The sequence below is a fragment of the Meriones unguiculatus genome, chromosome X (assembly GCF_030254825.1).
Source record: "Meriones unguiculatus strain TT.TT164.6M chromosome X, Bangor_MerUng_6.1, whole genome shotgun sequence".
Lineage (NCBI taxonomy): Eukaryota > Metazoa > Chordata > Mammalia > Rodentia > Muridae > Meriones > Meriones unguiculatus.
The window spans coordinates 135,961,538-135,978,927 of NC_083369.1; the positions used below are offsets into that span (position 1 = coordinate 135,961,538).

General features: G+C 40.4%; 1 protein-coding gene across 2 annotated transcripts in view; it reads right to left on the reverse strand.

The window, feature by feature from the left end:
- Nucleotides 1-8,952: 8,952 nt before the first annotated feature.
- The window catches only part of Asb11 (ankyrin repeat and SOCS box containing 11), a 31,400-nt gene continuing 22,962 nt past the window's right edge, over nt 8,953-17,390 (reverse strand). For both annotated transcript variants that reach the window (XM_021626243.2, XM_021626245.2), the window contains exons 4-7: nt 16,043-16,193; nt 14,297-14,431; nt 12,691-12,882; nt 8,953-9,487 (exon numbers count right to left, since the gene is read on the reverse strand). In XM_021626243.2, coding sequence (XP_021481918.1) covers nt 9,363-9,487; nt 12,691-12,882; nt 14,297-14,431; nt 16,043-16,193 — 603 coding nt within the window. In that variant the 3' untranslated portion in view covers nt 8,953-9,362. The remainder of the gene's footprint in view (nt 9,488-12,690; nt 12,883-14,296; nt 14,432-16,042; nt 16,194-17,390) is intronic.

A 17,390-nucleotide genomic window follows, 5' to 3' on the forward strand; every position in this document is an offset into this window, starting at 1 on the left:
GGTCCTCCTTCCCTTCCTTCTGATCCTAGTCTATCAGGTTTCATCAGGACTGGCTTCTTTGTTTTCCTCTATGGACTGGTAAGGCTGATCCCCCCTCAGGTAGAGGTAGTCAAAGAGCCAACCCATGAGTACATGTCGGAGATGTACTCTGCTCCTATTATTGGGGAACCCTCTGGGACACTGAGCTGCCATGGGCTACTTCTGTCCAGGAGTTCTAAGTTATCTCTATGCATGGTCCTTGTTTGGAGTATCAGTCTCAAAAAAGACCCCTGTGCCCAGATTTTTTTTTTTTTTTTGTTCTGTTGCTCTCCTGGTGGAGCTCCTGTTCCCTCCAGGTCTTTCACTTTTTAAATTTTTATTAATTACACTTTATTCACTTTGTATCCCCCCATAAACCCCTCCCTCCTCCCCTGCCAATCCCACCTTCTCTCCCCATTCTCTACACATGCCCCTTCCCAAGTACACTGATAGGTGATGTCTTCCTCTCCTTCCTTCTGATCCTAGTCTCTCAGATCTCATCAGGAGTGGCTGCATTGTCTTCCTCTGTGGCCTGGTAAGGCTGCTCCCCTCTCAGGAGGTGATCAAAGAGCAGGCCAATAAGTTCATGTCAGAGGCAGTCCCTCTTCCCATTACTATGGAACCCACTTGGACATTGAACTGCCATGGGCTACATCTGTGCAGGGGTTCTAGGTTATCTCCATGCATGGTAGTTGGTTGGAGTATGAGTCTCAGGAAAGACCTCTGTACTCAGAGATTCTGTTGCTCTCCTTGTGGAGCTCCTGTCCTCTCCAGATCTTACTATTTGCAATTTCTTTCATAAGATTCCATGCACTCTGCCCAACAGTTAGCCATAAGTCTCAGCATCTGCTTTGATAGTCTGCAGGGCAGAGCCTTTCAGAGGCCCTTTGTGACAGGCTCCTAACTTGTTTCCTGTTTTCTTCTTCTTCTGATGTCCATCCTCTTTGCCTTTCTGGATGGGGATTGAGCATTATAGCCAGAGTCCTCCCTCTTGATTAGTTCCTTTAGGTATACAGATTGTAGTAGGTTTATCCTACATTATGTGTCTATATGAGTGAGTATATACCATGTGTGTCTTTCTGATTCTGGGATAGCTCACTCAGGATGATCCTTTCCAATTCCCACCATTTACCTGCAAATTTCATGATATCCTTGTTTTTAATTGCTAAGCAGTAGTCCATTATGTAAATATACCACATTTTCTGTATCCATTCCTCAAATGAGGAACATCTGGGTTGTTTCCAGCTCTGGCTATTACAAATAAAGCTGCTACAAACATGGTTGAGCAAATGTCCTTGTTGTGTACTTGAGCATCTTTTGGATATATGTGTAGGAGTGGTATAACTGGATCTTGAATTGTCTGAGAAAGCACCACATTGCTTTCCAAAGTGGTTGTACAAGTTTACATTCCCACCAGCAATGGAAAAGGGTTCCCCTTTCTCCACAACCTCTCCAAAATGTGTTGTCACTTGAGTTTTTTTATCTTGGCCACTATGATGGGTGTAAGGTGAAATCTCAGGGGCATTTTGACTTGCATTTCTCTGATGACTAAGGGTATTGAACATTTCTTTAAGTGTTTCTCTGTCATTCCATGTTCCTCTATTGAGAATTCTCTGTTTAGCCCAGTACCCCATTTTTTAATTGGGTTACTTGATTTGTTGGTGTTTAACTTCTTGAATTCTTTATATATTCTGTATATTAGCCCTCTGTCAGATATAGGGTTGGTGAAGATCCGTTCCCAGTCTGTAAGCTATTATTTTGTTCTGATAACAGTGTCCTTTGCTTTACAGAAGTTTTTCAGTTTCATGAGGTCCCATTTAGTGATTGTTGATCTTAAAGCCTATGCTGTTGGTGTTCTGTTCAAGAAGTCATCTCCTGTGCCAATGAGTTCAAGGCTCTTCCCTACTTTTACTTCTAACAGGTATAGTGTGTCCATTTTTATATTGTGGTCTTTAATCCACTTGGAATTTAGGTTTGTGAAGGTTGATAGGTATAGATCTATTTGCATTTTTCTACATGTAGACTTCCAGTTAGACCAGCACCATTTGTTGAAGGTACTATTGTTTTTCCATAATGTGGTTTTGGCACCTTTGTCAAAAATTAGGTGTCCATAGATGTGTGGATTTATTTCTGGGTCTTCTATTCGATTCCATTAATCCACCATTCTGTTTCTATGCCAGTATCATGCAGCTTTTATTACTGTTGCTCTATAGTACAGCTTGAGATCAGGGATGGAGATACCACCAGAAGATCTTTTATTGTAGAGGATTGTTTTAGTGATTCTGGGTTCCTTGTTATTCCACATGAAATTGAGAACTTTTCTTTCTGTAAAGAATTGTGTTGGTAATTTGATGGGAATTGTATTGAATCTGTAGATTGCTTTTAGTAAGATGGCCATTTTTACTATGTTAATCCTGCCAAGCCATGAGCATGGGAGATCTTTCCATCTTCTCGTATCTTCTTCTATTTCTTTCTTCAGAGACTGGAAGGTTTTTTTCATACAAGTCTTTGACTTGGTTAAAGTTATACTAAGGTACTTTATGTCCTTTGTGGCTATTGTGATGGGTGTTGTTTCCTTAATTTCTTTCTCAGCTCATTTGTCTTTTGTATACAGGAGTGCTATTGATTTTTTTGAGTTGATTTTGTGTCCAGCCACTTGGCTGAAGGTGTTTATCAGCTGTAGGAATTCCCTGGTATAATTTTGGGGATCACTTATGAATACTATATCATCTGCAAATAGTGATACTTTGACTTCTTCTGTTCTGAACTGAATCCCTTTGGTCTCCTTTAGTTGTCTTATTGCTCTAACAAGGATTTCAGGTTTTAAAGAGATATGGAGAGAGTGGGCAGCCTTCCCGTGTCCTTGATTTCAGTGGGATTGATTGAATTTTCTCTCCATTTAGTTTGATGTTGGCTATAGGCTTGCTGTATGTTGCCTTTACTATGTTTAGGTAAGTGCCTTGTATCCCTGATCTTTCCAGGACATTAAACATGAATGAATGTTGGGTTTTGTCAAATGCTTTTTCAGCATCTAAGGAGATTATCATGTGGTCTTTTTCTTTCAGTTTGTTTATTTAGTGAATGACATTGATGGATTTCTGTATATTGAACCACTCCTGCATGCCTAAGAAAAAGCCTCCTTGGTCATAGTGGATGATATTTTTGATATATTCTTGGATTCGGTTTAAGAGTATTTTATTGAGTATTTGTGCATCAAAGTTTATAAGAGAGACTGGCCTGAAATTCTCTTTCTTTGTTGGGTCTTTGTGAGGTTTAGGTGTCAAGGTGACTATGGCTTCATAGAATGAGTTTGGTAATGTTCTTTTGTTTCTATTTTGTGGACTATTTTGAAGAGCATTGGTATTAGCTCTTCTTTGAAAGTCTGGTGGAATTCTGCACTGAAACCATCTGGCCCTGGGCTTTTTTTGAATGGGAGACTTTTAATGACCGCTTCTATTTCCTTAGAGGATATAGGACTATTTAATTGATTTACTTGTTCTTGATTCAGCTTTGGCAAGTGGAATCAATCAAGAATATGTCCATTTCATTTAGATTTTGAAATTTTGTGGCATATAGACTTTTGAAGTAAGACCTAATGATTGTTTTGACTTCCTCAGTGTCTATTGTGATGTCCCCCTTTACATTTCTGAGTTTGATTTGGATGATGTGTCTCTGCCTTTCAGTTGGTTTGGCTACGGGTTTGTCTATCTTGTTGATTTTCTCAAAGAACCAGCCCCTAGTTTCATTGATTCTTTGAATTGTTTTATTTGTTTGTAATTTATTGATTTCAGCCCTGAGTATGATCATTTCCCACCACCTACTCCTCTTGGGTATGTTTCTTTTTTTTTTTCCTAGGGCTTTCAGATGAGCCTTTAAGTTGCCTGTGTGATATGTTTCAAATTTCTTCTTTAAGGCATTTTGTGCTATGAATTTTCCTCTTAGCACTGCTTTCATTGTGTCCCATAAGTTTGGGTATGTTGTGCCTTCATTTTCATTGAATTCTAGGAAGTCTTTGATTTCTTTATTTTTCTCCTGTGATCAAGTTGTCATTGAGTAGTGAGTTGTTCAGTTTCCACGTGTGTGTAGGCTTTTTGCTATTTCTGTTGACTTTGAGGTCCAGCTTTAGTTCATGGTGGTCAGATAGGGTACAAGGGATTATTTCAGTCTTGTATCTGATGAGGCTTGCTTTGTGACCAACTATATGGTCTACTTTGGAGAAGGTTCCATGAGGTGCTGAAAAGAAGGTAAATTATTTTGTGTTTGGGTGAAAGGTGCTGTAGATGTCTGTTAGGTCCACTTGTTCATAACCTCTGTCAGAGTCATTGTTTAATTTCTGTTTTGTTGACCTGTCCTTTGTTAAGATTGAAGTCTCCCACTATTGAAGTGTGGTGAGCTATGTATGGTTTCAGTTTTATTAATGTTTCTTTTATGAATGTGAGTCCTCTTGTATTTGGGGCATAAATATTCAGAATTGTGATGTCTTCTTGGTGGAATTTTCCTTGGATGAGTATGAAATGACCTTCTCCATTTCTTTTGAATAATTTTCATTGAAAATCTGTTTTATTAGAATGGCTGCTCCTGCTTGCTTCTTGAGTCCATTTGCTGGGAAAACCATATTTCAGCCCTTTACTCTCAAGAAATGTTTATCTTTGTGACTTAGGGGTGTTTGTTCTATGATTCTGTTGAAAATAACGGGAATCTTCTTTTTCCTCTATTCTTATTATATTTAAGTTTTGTCCTTTCATGTTGTCTTGGCTTTCTTGGATGGTTTGTGTCAGAAATTTTTTAGATTTAACATTTTCTTTGATGGATACATTGATTTCTTCCATTGTATTTTCGAAACCTGAGATTTTTTTTTCTTCCATCTCTTGTAATCTTTTGGTTATGCTTAGCTCTGTAGTTCCTTTTTTCTTCCCTGAGTTCTTCCTCTCCATGATTTCCTCCACTTGTGTTTTCTTTAATATTTCCAATTCTATCTTCAGATCTTGAGCTGTTTTGTTGATTTCCTTCACCCGTCTGTCTGTATTTTCCAGTTTTTCCTTCAATTCCTTCGCCTGTTTATTTGAACATTCCTCTGTTTCTTTTATTTCTTTCAGTGCTTTAATCATTTCCTCTCTAAAGGCCACAATCTGTTTGACTGCATCTTCCCATATTTCTTTATGGATGGCCATAATCTATTTCTCTTTATCTTCCTTTATTTCTTTATGGATGGCCACAATGTGTTTGTATTTATCTTCCTCCATTTCTTTACAGATGACTATAATCTGTTTGACTTTATCTTCCTCTAATTCTTTACGCATTTTATTTGCTTCCTCTATTATCCTCTTCACAAGCATAGATGTAAGGTCATTTTGTTGAATTTCATTTTTGCTGGGGTGTCCAGGGCTGTTTGCCCCTGGATAACTAGGTTCTGGAGATGCCATATTGCTCTGTCTTTTGTTGGCTGAGCTTTTACACTGGCCTCTACCCATTTGGCTATATTAGGTTTGGGGTGTTATTTTATGTTGCTTCCTGGAATCCTGGGGTGGGGAGAATAATCTTGGCAAGAAGATGATTTTTCCCAAAGGAGGCCTCTACAGCTTTTTGGGTATGGTCACTGAATGGACGGTGTTTCTCAGAAATTGCCACAGCTTACCTCAGGCATATAGACCTGAGTGGTAACTGTTGTTTGTGTTAGTCAGGGGGCTCTCCTCTCACCCGGAGAAGTCCTGTAGACTGCTGCCTTGCTGCTGGGTTTCTTGCTCTTAATTTAGTGAGCTGCTGCTGTTGTTCTTACACTGTTTTCTAGGCACAGCCCTCTTGAACCTGGGCTCTCCATGATTTGGTCAGTTTAGTTAGGGATAACTGGTTGCCCCTTGGAGCAGTATCTGGGGTCTGACCTCTGGGATCCCAGGCATCTGTGGGTCTGAGGTTGGAACTCTGTGCCCCAGTACCCAAGCGGTAATCAGTGGCAGGTGAGCACAGCTCTCATATATGCGGCAGGAGGCTAGAGTCTGGAGCCTGCAGGGACCCAGAAACTTTTCCAGAGCTGGGTGTCCTGAGGTTGGACCAGATGTTTCCCCACACACAGCGTGGGGTTTCCTCCCAATAGGGAGACCCAGTCTGTGGTGTTTTGGGATCAACAGTTCTGTCTGGGGTAGCGAGTAGAACACACAGGTGCAGGTGAGTGATGGCTGCAAGCTGGCTACTGGGCTCCTGCAGGAACCTGGGAAATTTTCCCGGGAACTTTTCCAGAGAACTTTTCCGTGTGGGGGGGCAGGACGTTGGCTGAGTACTCAAAGCTCAAACCTGCTGTTTCCCTCATTGTGGGGTTTCCTTCTGACAGGGAAATCCATCTCTAGTGCCCTGGGGCCCCCAGTTCTGTCTGGGGCAGTGAGTTGGGCATGCAGCAGGTCTCTGGGCTAGTGGCTGTGTACTCCACTCTGAGCTAGCAGCTGTGCATCCCCCCATTCCTGGGACCCTTTCCAGGGATTGACTGGGTGACCTGAGGTCAGTCCCATTTGCTTCCTTCCCTGTGGAGTTTTCTAGCAACTGGAAATCCCAGTCTCTGGTGTTTTGGTGCCCACAGTTCAGCCTGGGAAGGTGATCAGGACACCCAGGCATATGGCTCGGGGCTGGTGACCAAGTGCCTTCTGGGACCCAGGAACTATTCTGGGTTTTAGCTGTGTGACCTGACAGTGGACACCTACACTGCCGGTGTGGATTCCCACACCGGGGGGTTTCCTCTCACCTGGGAAACACAATTGCTGGTGTTTTAGTGCCCAGAATTCAGTCTCTTGGTCTCTGTGCTGGTACTGCTGTCCTGCTTCTCAGACACAGTGTCCTCCTGGTGCCACCATCTTGGATCTCCAACTTTGGACTTTTAAACAGTGTTGAGACTGTTGTAGACTATGGGGACTTTTGAAGTTGGACTGAATGCATTTTTGCATTATGATATGCTATGAGACTATGGGACCAAGGAATGGCATACTGTGGTTTGAATAAGAATGACCCCGATAGGCTCATATATTTGAATGCTCAGTCACCATTGAGTGGCACTATTTCAAAGGATTAGAAAGATTAGGAGGTATGGTGTTGTTGGAGTAAGAATGGCCTTGCTGAAGGAAATGTGTCACTGAGTATGGACTTTGAGGTTTCAGAAGTCCAAGCCAGGCCCAGCGTCATTCTCTTTCTCTCAGCCTGCAAACCAGAATGTAGCTCTCACCTATAACTCCTGCCCGATGTGTGATGCCATGCTCCCTCCCAAGATGATAATAGACTAAGACTCTGATACTGTAAGTAAGCCCCAAGTAAATACCTCCTTTTATAAGAGTTTCTTTGATCTTGGTGTGTCTTCACAGCAAGAGAATGGTGAATAAGTCAAGAAGTATCTGTTTAGTTCTTTTAAATTGGGTGATTTTGTTGATGTTCAATTTTTTAAGTTATTTTATATTCCCAATATTAGCCCTCTATAATTGGTAAAGATTTTTTTTCCCATTGTGTAGGCTTGTAGGCTGCCATTTTGCTGGAATAAGGGTGTCCTTTGCTATACAAGCATTTTTAGTTTCATGAGTTAGGTTCTGTTTAATTGTTGGTTTTAATGACTGTTTTATCATGATCCTGTTCAGCAACTAATTTCCTGTACTGATGAGTTCAAATCTTTTTCCTGCTTTCTCCTCTATCAAGTTCAGTATATCTGGTTTTATGTTGAGATCTTTGATCCATTTAGAGTTGAGTTTTTGCAGGGTGAAAAGTATGAATCTATTTGGATTCTTCTACATGTAGCCATCATGTTTGACCATCACCTTTTGTAAAAGACACTGTCTTTTAGCCTCTTTGTCAAAAAAAAAAAAATCACGTGGCTGTAGGAATATGGGCTTACGTATGGGTTTTCAATTTTATTACACTGATAAATGTGCCTGGTATTTACACCCATGTTGATTTTTCTATATTTCTCTAGTTTATCTTGAAATCAAGGATACCTTCAGAAGATTTATTACAGCATATTTATACTCTGGGGATCAGTAACCAACTATGGCTTCCACTTACTAGCTCTCAGTAGCACCCTTCCCTCAGCCGTTACAATGGCAAATGACTCTAGATATCATTGAATGTACCAGGGGAAGGGAGTAGACTATCCTCACTTAAGACACAAAGGCCTAGGAAAACTGAAAAAAAAAAAAGAACATTAAGAATGAATCTTAGGAATTTATGAAAGAGAATTTTCATTTAGCTACTATTCCTACCGTGACAAATCTGTGACAATAGTACTTAGAATAATGAAAGCCTGTGGAGTTCTAAGGTTCTAGTATTACAAAAATAGACTTGGAAGGGAAAGGGGGAAGCACAGAAGAAAAGAAAAAAAGAAGATGAAGAGGGGAGGGGATTGTTTGAAGACTTTGAGAATATGCCAGTGTTAGGTTATGGCTCACAGCAGACAGTAGCTGGTAGAGCAGATTACAGGAAGACCAATGTTGCTCAATCCTAGAGCTGCTTACTTTCTTACAAAAACATTTAATATCAGAAGTAATGTGCAAAAGTTTCAACCTTTGGATGAGCTAATCTCTTCAAATATCTTTCTTAGTCACCAAAAGTGCAGTCACCCAAAACCCCATTTAATTTTGATATTTCCAAAGTACTTAGTTGGTTTTTTTAATTTTATTTTTTTCTTCACAATTTATTCATTATATATCTCGATATTTTTTAAAGAGTCATTTATTTTTATTTTTATGTGTGTAGGTATTTTGCCTGCTTTTACCTCTGTGCATCATGTGCATGCAGTACCAATAGTGGCCAGAAGAGGGCATCAGAGTCCCTGAAACTGGAGTCACATATGGTGCAAAGTGAGTCCTGGGAACCAAACCAAGTCTTCAGAAAGAGCAGCAAATGTTCTTAACTCCTGAGCCATCTCTCCAGCCCTACTTAATTATTTATACATATTTTAATTAAGAGAAATCAAAATCACTGCAGAAATTTATTTTAGGAAAACACCAAACTAACAAAATATATTGGAGAAGGACTAAATCAAGAGCATTTCTTAAGAAGTTAACCTAACCTTATCTACCTGTATCTATGCAGAATTTAAAATGCTGACCCCAGACCCAGGTACTAGAGGATCCCAAATCATCCAAAAACAGCCTCTATTTCAATTTTGTTTTAAGTTGATTAACAAGAGTTAAAAACCAAAAGGTTTCTGGTTACTTTTTGGCAACCATTAAACTAATCAGGAGTTTGCTTACCCCGAGTGTTTGGATTTCTGGATGATTTATTCTAATTGAGTGAGCTGATTTTCAAGGATAGTGATTTGAGCCACTAAGAGTATATACTAAGCACCCTACAGCAGGCAACAACCTACATGTTTCCAACTATTGGTATAAGAGGAATTTTTCCAGAGGTTCTGGCAGACCTAGCTTGTAGATTGCTTGATGACATGGACGGCCCAAGCACTTCCGGACACATAGGCGGCAAAGCTGAGAAAGAGCAGGCGGACCTGAAGGAAGGAATAAAAATGACATGAGCCTCACAGTGGGGTGGAAAAGGAGATCTGAGTAACAGAAGCTTAGTTGAATGGGATAGGATTTACCAAACGATGGTGAGTGCTACAAGCACAGTATTCTGAGTCACTCTTCTGTAGAGAATGTTCTTTAAGTTGATCTTCCAATAGTAACTCTATTATTGAACACTGAGCTGTCCACGGGCTAGGAAAGAAGTGTAGCTCTATAGGGAGTGCCTCTCCCTCACTGCCTGTGCTGATGAAGAGTGATAGGCTGGATGCAGTGAAAAGGCACTGGGGTATAAGACAGAGTATCAGGGCAGAGGGGCAACTGCAGAGAGGGTATGAGCAGGAAGTGTTGCTTCTGTGGTCACACAGTTTGTGCTAGCAGCTAGATCAGGTTCCAAAAAGTCCTCAAAGTTCCCGCAGGCTTCCAAGTACTAACTGCATATATGGTAGTCGTGGCTCCCACCTCCCACTTGAAAGGGGGGGGGGGCTTCTGTGCTTGAGAAGGTTCTACCTCAATAGATACGCATAGAAAGAACTCTAATCACTTTAACCCTTTGTTCCCTGAATTTCAGTCTCATGGAATCTGCTCCTAAAGGGACATTTACGTTATCCATTATTTCCTCACCCTTTCATCAGCAAAGACTTCCTCAAGTGGATCTAATTACGTACTGGCTTCTACAAACCCTCATTGTAAGTAAAACCTACTGCAATTACACTATAAAAATATGGAAAGAAGGCAGATTACATATGCAAATAACCAGATGACACTCAAAATTGATGTGGACAAGGAACATGTGACAGAAATCTCTCAGTAAAATCTCTGAGAACCAAACACTCACCTTTAGTTAAACCACTGTAAACGGAGAACAGAAAAGATCCCCACCCAGTTCCCCTGAAATCTGGTGAAAGACTTCACAACCAGGAACTAAGTAGCTAAGCTTCTGCAGAACATAGCAATGCAGACAATTTAACCCGTTTTCTCAGAGGAGCTCAAAAGTAATACCTGTGTTTATGAAGCATGAGGACAGAGGGGCTTGCTAACAAGGAATGCAAATAAACCCTAGGCCTGAAAACAGTTGGCGTAGGGGGAAACAAAGCAAGAAGAATGTACAAACTATCACCAGCCATGTTCTCAGCTTACAATTGCAAAATGTACTTTCCAAACAAGTGTCTGGTAAGGAAGGCTGCTATCCTTCCAGTGGCAATTCAAATTAAAGAGCATGTATTAATGGCCTAGACCTCAGGACTAATATAGATCAGTACTAGTTAAAGTGTGGGAGTCAGTTAAATAGGCAGAGATGAGGAACCCAGTTGGACCACCTTGGTCAAAATCTCTATTTTAATAAGGTCCCCAGGAGATTTATTGGTGCAGAAGGTTTTTAAAGGCACTGATAGAAACTGTTTGCAAAATAATAATCCGAGCATTTCATTGGGCCAGACATGACTTGGGAGTATTTCATAAAACACAAAAGACCCCTTGCTGTGCACATTGTTTCAGGGCATTTGGATTGAAGTCTTGGAGCTTTAAGCATTCTTGTTCTTGGGCCCAAAGTCTTGTTTAGCATCGTAGTGCTTCTTAGTAGGTGTGTTATACTCTGGAAGCCAATTCCTCTATGCTTCACTTTTTACACTCATATCTGAGAGAGCATGAGTTTCTAAAAAGTTCTCAATGTTTTTAAGAGTTTTGTGAGGTTCAGCCAAACATTGGGTGAAGCTTAGGGAGTCTTTTGGAAAATTGGAGGGAAGGACAAAAGGACCTGGAGGTGATAGGAACTCCACGAGGAGACGAACAAAGTAAAAAATCTGGGCTCATGGGGTCCTGCAGAGATTGATGAATCAACCAAGGACCATGCATGGAGAAGACATAGGCCCCTACACAGATATGGTCAATAGGCAGCTCAGTCTCCATATGGGTTCCCTAGTAAGAGTAGCTGTGGCTATCTCTGACATGGACTCTGTTGCCTCCTTTATGATCACTTCCCTCTGGCAGGGCTTCCTTGCCAGGCCACATGACAAGAGGACTCACTCAGTCTTGATGGTACTTGATGAGTTGGGGTAGGTTGGTACAGGGTGGGGGGTAGCTCCTTTTTTTTCTGAAAAATAGGAGGGAGTAAGGGGAAGAGGAAAGGAGTGTGGAGCCAGGAGGAGAGAAGGAAGGGGATGATTATGGGGATGTACAGTGAATAAATTAATTAATTAATTAAAAAATAATTCAGTGAGGTTAATCCCTGTTTCAAAGTAAGCTCCATGGAAGCACTTGTAAAATTGAATCATTCTAATAACTTTTACTACTCTCCCTGGCACACTACCTTGCAAAGGCTCAGAAAACGTTCTCAAAACATATGGATGTGGAAAGGGTTCACTTTTGGGTGTAGGGATGAAATAGTTCAGCTCTATCTTCATCCCTAGCATCTACAGTTGCTGTTCATGCCTATAGTGGAAATCAGACAAGGGGTTGTGGAAGGCTGACCTCCTACACCCTGATCGGAGAAAAAGCAAACAACATCAACATTTGGCCAGCTTTCTGAAATATATCCTGTCCTCCCTACAGTCTGAATTCAAATGCAGTCAGGTGTCACTTACTCAAACCAGGTAAATTCTGAGCAGTGCATACTTAGGCATCTTCAACACTGTGTGTAAACACCATAGAATATATTTACACACACTAAGATGGCTGAGGTGCGATTTGATGATTTGATCTTATGGAACCACAAGTTGTATGCTTGACCATTACTGATGGTCCTTATGTAGCATGTCTAATTTGTCCACACACTACATTGCAATGCTACAAAGATGAGCTTTGATTTCTTCAAGTATGTGCCTTTTCTGTGATAAGCATGGCTGTTGAACCCTTTCTGGATGAAAACAAGGCTGTCTGATTATTTTCTTGTCGTGAGAAATAAAATGCAACAATAAATACAGTGAGAAAGAAAGAAAAAGAAAGAAAGAAAAAAAGAAAGAAAGAAAGAAAGAAAGAAAGAAAGAAAGAAAGAAAGAAAGAAAGAAAGAAAGAAAGAAAGAAAGAAAGAAAGAAAGAAAAAGAAATTCTAAGGAGACACTGCAGTGATCCAGGACTTCGCCCTTCCCACAAAACCATGCCCAATTAAAAGGAAAAGGAAAAAAGAGGAACCATCAAGGGGTGAGATGTCAGTATACTTAGGGAAGAGAAGCAAATACCTAGCCCTTCTTACCTTCATGGAGCAAGAGTGCCTGCTCCACACTGCTTTTGGGAGCAGCAAGGTCAAGGGCACTTTTGCCCTGTGAGTTTCTGAGTTTCAGGTTAGCCCCATACTCAGTGAGCAGATTGATGACCTCTGCACTGGACTGCCTTGCTGCAGCATGCAGTGGGGTGTCCAGCCACTGGCCATGGTCAACACTGGCTCCTTAATAAAGCAGATAGTCACAATCAACACTGAGTGTGAATGTAAAATACAATGAGCTGTTATATATAAAGGTATCTTTAACACCCTGGTGTATTTAACCAATCTTTGAGACTATGTGATTGAAGTCTAGAACTTCAACAAAGCCTGTGAAGACTACTCCAAGACAGTTCAGTGAGAAAAGTGAAGTTAGGTGTTTACACACACATACACATACACACATACATACACAAACATACACACAAATATATTGTAAAACACAAAACAGTATTTGAAGTTTCTGTTGCATGGTTATTTCCGGACTTTCTGGCAAAATACAGAGAGAAATTTATTTAACATAATTGGAGGCTCAAAAAATATTTCCAAAAATCTACATAAAAATAGCAAATGGTAGTAAAATAAATAATAAAAACTATCTTAGAAGTCAAATTTCTCAAATAGAGGTTTTTAGTATAGCCTTCATGTTTACATCAGTACTTAAGTGTCTTAAATCATGAAGCAAATGATAATTTTGAAGTAGTTTACTTTTCCCTGGAATGGTGGTTTCTGTATTTGACACTCAAATCACAGTGGCGATGGTTGTGAGCCTCCATGTGGTCGCTGGGAATTGAACTCAGGACCTCTGGAAGAGCAGACAGTGTTCTTAACCACTGAGCCATCTCTCCAGCCCCAGCAGGTGCTCTTAACCACCAAACCATCCTTCCAACCTCACTGATAAAACTTTTGAAATATTTGAAGTGGAAAATAGCAGGAGAGAGACAAAGCAGTCTGCTGCAAATGGCCACCACATCCCATACTCAGCTGTCTCTTTGATCTCTTTTTGTGATTCTCAGCTCATGTGTCCTGAATGAAATCTAATGACTGCAAAGGAAACTGAAATCTAGCCCTGAGTCCATCAGTAACCTGTATTCCGTTGGCCACCACGATTGCTTTAGCGATGGCCATCCATGTGTCTCAAAGAGAGCCTGTATATTCCTTCTTCTTACAAGTCCAAGTGTTTGTGTCAGACATGTTGCTACCACTAAGGAGAAACATGCTAGCTACATATGGCTAGCATCAATGGAAGAGGAACTAAGAAAGATTTGCTTCTCTAGATGAGTTCTCCATATAGCTTTCAAGCATCCAATAAAATCAGAATCTTTTCAAACCTGGTAAGAATGCTATCTTTAGAGCTGTTTTTGTTTGTTTGTTTGTTTGTTTTGTTTGTTTTGTTTTGTTTTTTAAAAATGTTTTTTTTTTAAAGCCAGTCAGTGGTGGCACACATCTTTAAGTCCAGTACTTAGAAGCAGAAACAAGCAGATCTCTGTAATTTCAAGGCTAGCCAGGTCTACAGATCTACAGAGTGAATTCAGGGCAGAGAATCCCTGTCAAAAAAAATTTATCAGGATCATCTCATTAAAAAAGATTTATTAATTACCTAGTTCTAGAAGTTTCTTCACACAGTCGACTCTCTGGTAAGCACAAGCCACATACAGGGGAGTTCCCAGCTGAGGAACCTCTTGCTCAATGTTAACATTATTCTCCAGCAGAATCTCCATGCACTCTCTGTGACCTGGTGGAATATAAGATAACCTTATTCACAGAGGAACATGCTGACTATGCACATAATTCCAGGATTGCTTTCTGGGGATGGGGGGAGCTTGTGAAGAGATAGCCCAATCATTAAAATGTGCTGCTCTTCCAGAGGACCTGGATCCCAATTCCGAGCACCACATGTTGCTCACAACTGTTTGTAACTCCAATCTCAGAGAACTGATGCCCTCTTCTAGCCTCTAAAGGCATCACATGCACATGGCCCACAGACACACACAGACAAATTACTCATATGCACAAAATAGATCACTGAATATTTTTTAAAAGAAGTAATAGGGTTTTCCCTGTATTAGAAAAAAACAAAAAACAAAAACAAAAAACCCAAAACTTTGTTTTGGAAAGCATAAGTAGAAATCTGCAAGATAAAACCATGAAAATGCTTCCTCTAGAGAAATGACTTTTTTCAGTCCAGGAACTAACTACAGTGAAACTCAGGTTCCATGAAAGCTGAGCTCTCTCTCTCTCTCTCTAGCATGAAACCATCACTTCACAAATGGTGGCTACAAGAAACAGAGGGATAAATGAGCCCTATTATTACCATTGCTCAAACCACCGCTCAGTCCTATTCCTTCTCCATTACTAATCTCCCATTCTATGCTTCACCCACACCTAAAAAAGAGAACCTGCAACTTTCTTTGGTTAGACTGGAAGACACAGATGAAAATGAATCCAAAGCTTCAAATAAAGAATATATCCAAAATAAATTACAAATTCACTAGCTAGGGAGAACTCCATAAGCAGGCATTCTCTATGGAGACTTTGCCCAATGACAAATTTGCAGCATATCAATGAATTCTTAATGAAGGCATTCTTCTGTGGCACTGATAAAAGTTTGATAATAGTTTTAAATATTTCCTCAAAAGTTTTATCAGTGAGGTTGGAAGGATGGTTTGGTGGTTAAGAGCACCTGCTGGGGCTGGAGAGATGGCTCAGTGGTTAAGAACACTGTCTGCTCTTCCAGAGGTCCTGAGTTCAATTCCCAGCGACCACATGGAGGTTCACAACCATCTCCACTGAGATCTGATGCCCTCTTCTGGCATGCAGGTATACGTGCAGTCAGAGCCCTCATATATAAAATAAATAAATAAATCTTTGAAAAAAAATCTGCTGATCCTGTAGAAGATGGAGTTTCTATTCCAAGCATCCATATGATAGCTCACAACAGTATATAACTCCAGTGCCAGGGGGATCTGATGCCGAGGTCACTGCATGCACATGGGTACACATATATACATGCAGGCAAAACACATGCACATGCACGCATGCAGAAAAGCTGCTATCATTAATTTAACCAGGTTTTTTTTTTTTTATTTTAGAGATGACATAATCAGAACCAATTTTACTTCTAAATAACTCTTATCTTTTTAAATGTTTTTGGCAGGATGGAAACTGAGCCTGGTTTGAGTTAAACTTGAAATAGCCTCAAGAAGTTTCAACTGTAAGTATACAAGCCCAGTGTGGGGGTCACATGCCTGTAGATGAAAACATCTGTACCAACACTAGACCATTGTTTCATGCAAACTGCCATTCACCGAGCACTTCTTTGTGTGTCCTGGAGTGGTGAACTTACCTCTCTTCACCGCTTCATGGATAGGTGAAGCCAGGTAGACCTCAAGCTGGGCCTTGGCTCCAAACTCCAACAGCACATTAACACATGCAGCACTGCCACTGCAGCAGGCATTGAAGAGGGGAGTGGCCCCATGAACTGTCAGTCCGTTGACCTAATGTTGGGCAAAGCAAAACTCACAGGATTTACTCACTCACTGTCACCAAGTGCATATTCCTATGTGTGTGCCTAGATAAAGTCCTTTATGCTGATGAAGGACTGAGAGCATTCTGTATCTTCATGAATTGTTAAAAACCCATGACATCCTTGATAAAGTGAGTTGTTCTATATGAAACACTTAAAAGATTGCCTTCTTATTGGATCTTCTATCATTCTCTCACTTAGCTCATGTCAGTGAACATTTACTGAGCACCTTACTAGATGCCAATGTTGTGAGGGAGAGGGTGTTGCTTAAATGTATATATGTACCCTACATATGTGCCTTGTGTCTGTGAGGATTAGAAAAGAGAGTCAGATTTTCTGGAACTGGAGTTAGAGATAGTTGAAAACCACCATGTGGGTGTTAGGAATCAAACCCAGGTCCTCTGGAAGAGCAGTCCATGCTCTTAACTGCTCTCCAGCCCTAAGCTACCAATATTTTGAAAGCAAAGGTAAGACAATTACCTCTTTTTAAGGAAGTTAAGTTTTATCAAGACAGAAAAATATACACAAAAGCTAATTTTGATGAAATAATAAATTCTTCAGATGGCAGAAAGACAAAGAAAAACATAGATATGAGAAAGGGAAAGTGAAAGTCAGCTTTTATGATGAATTAGGTTGTTGGCAGATGAAAGATGATTCCCAGGCCAGGCCTAGAAGACCAGAAAGACATTTTATCTGGTCTCTGAAACTGTAACTTAAAATAAGAAGCTGCTGTAGAAGGAAGAATAGGACACAAAGATTTCAGGTGTACTGAGTTTGGGGTACTGAGGGTCAGCCAGTTAAGGGTCAGCTACTGACTGACCCACTTTCTCATATTCCTTTCCTCCTTTTAATAGAACTGTTTGATGATATGATCGAACACTTATCATCATCAAAACAAGAGACCATTGCCTTATTGTTCTCTTTCTCCCCCACAAACTTTCTGTTCCAAAAGGAGAGCTATCTACCATATTACACTAACAATCCACTGGTGACTATAAGCATAAAATTTGAAAGAAAATGGTTGTTACATAGCCTCACCTGCATCATTCATTACCCATGAACCACTAAAGCAGGACCCTAGAGATGTACCACGTAGCGGAAGTGTGGGAATGACCATGAAAGCACTGGAAAATTTGATGTTCAGAAGACTTTCATACTCAGTTTTATA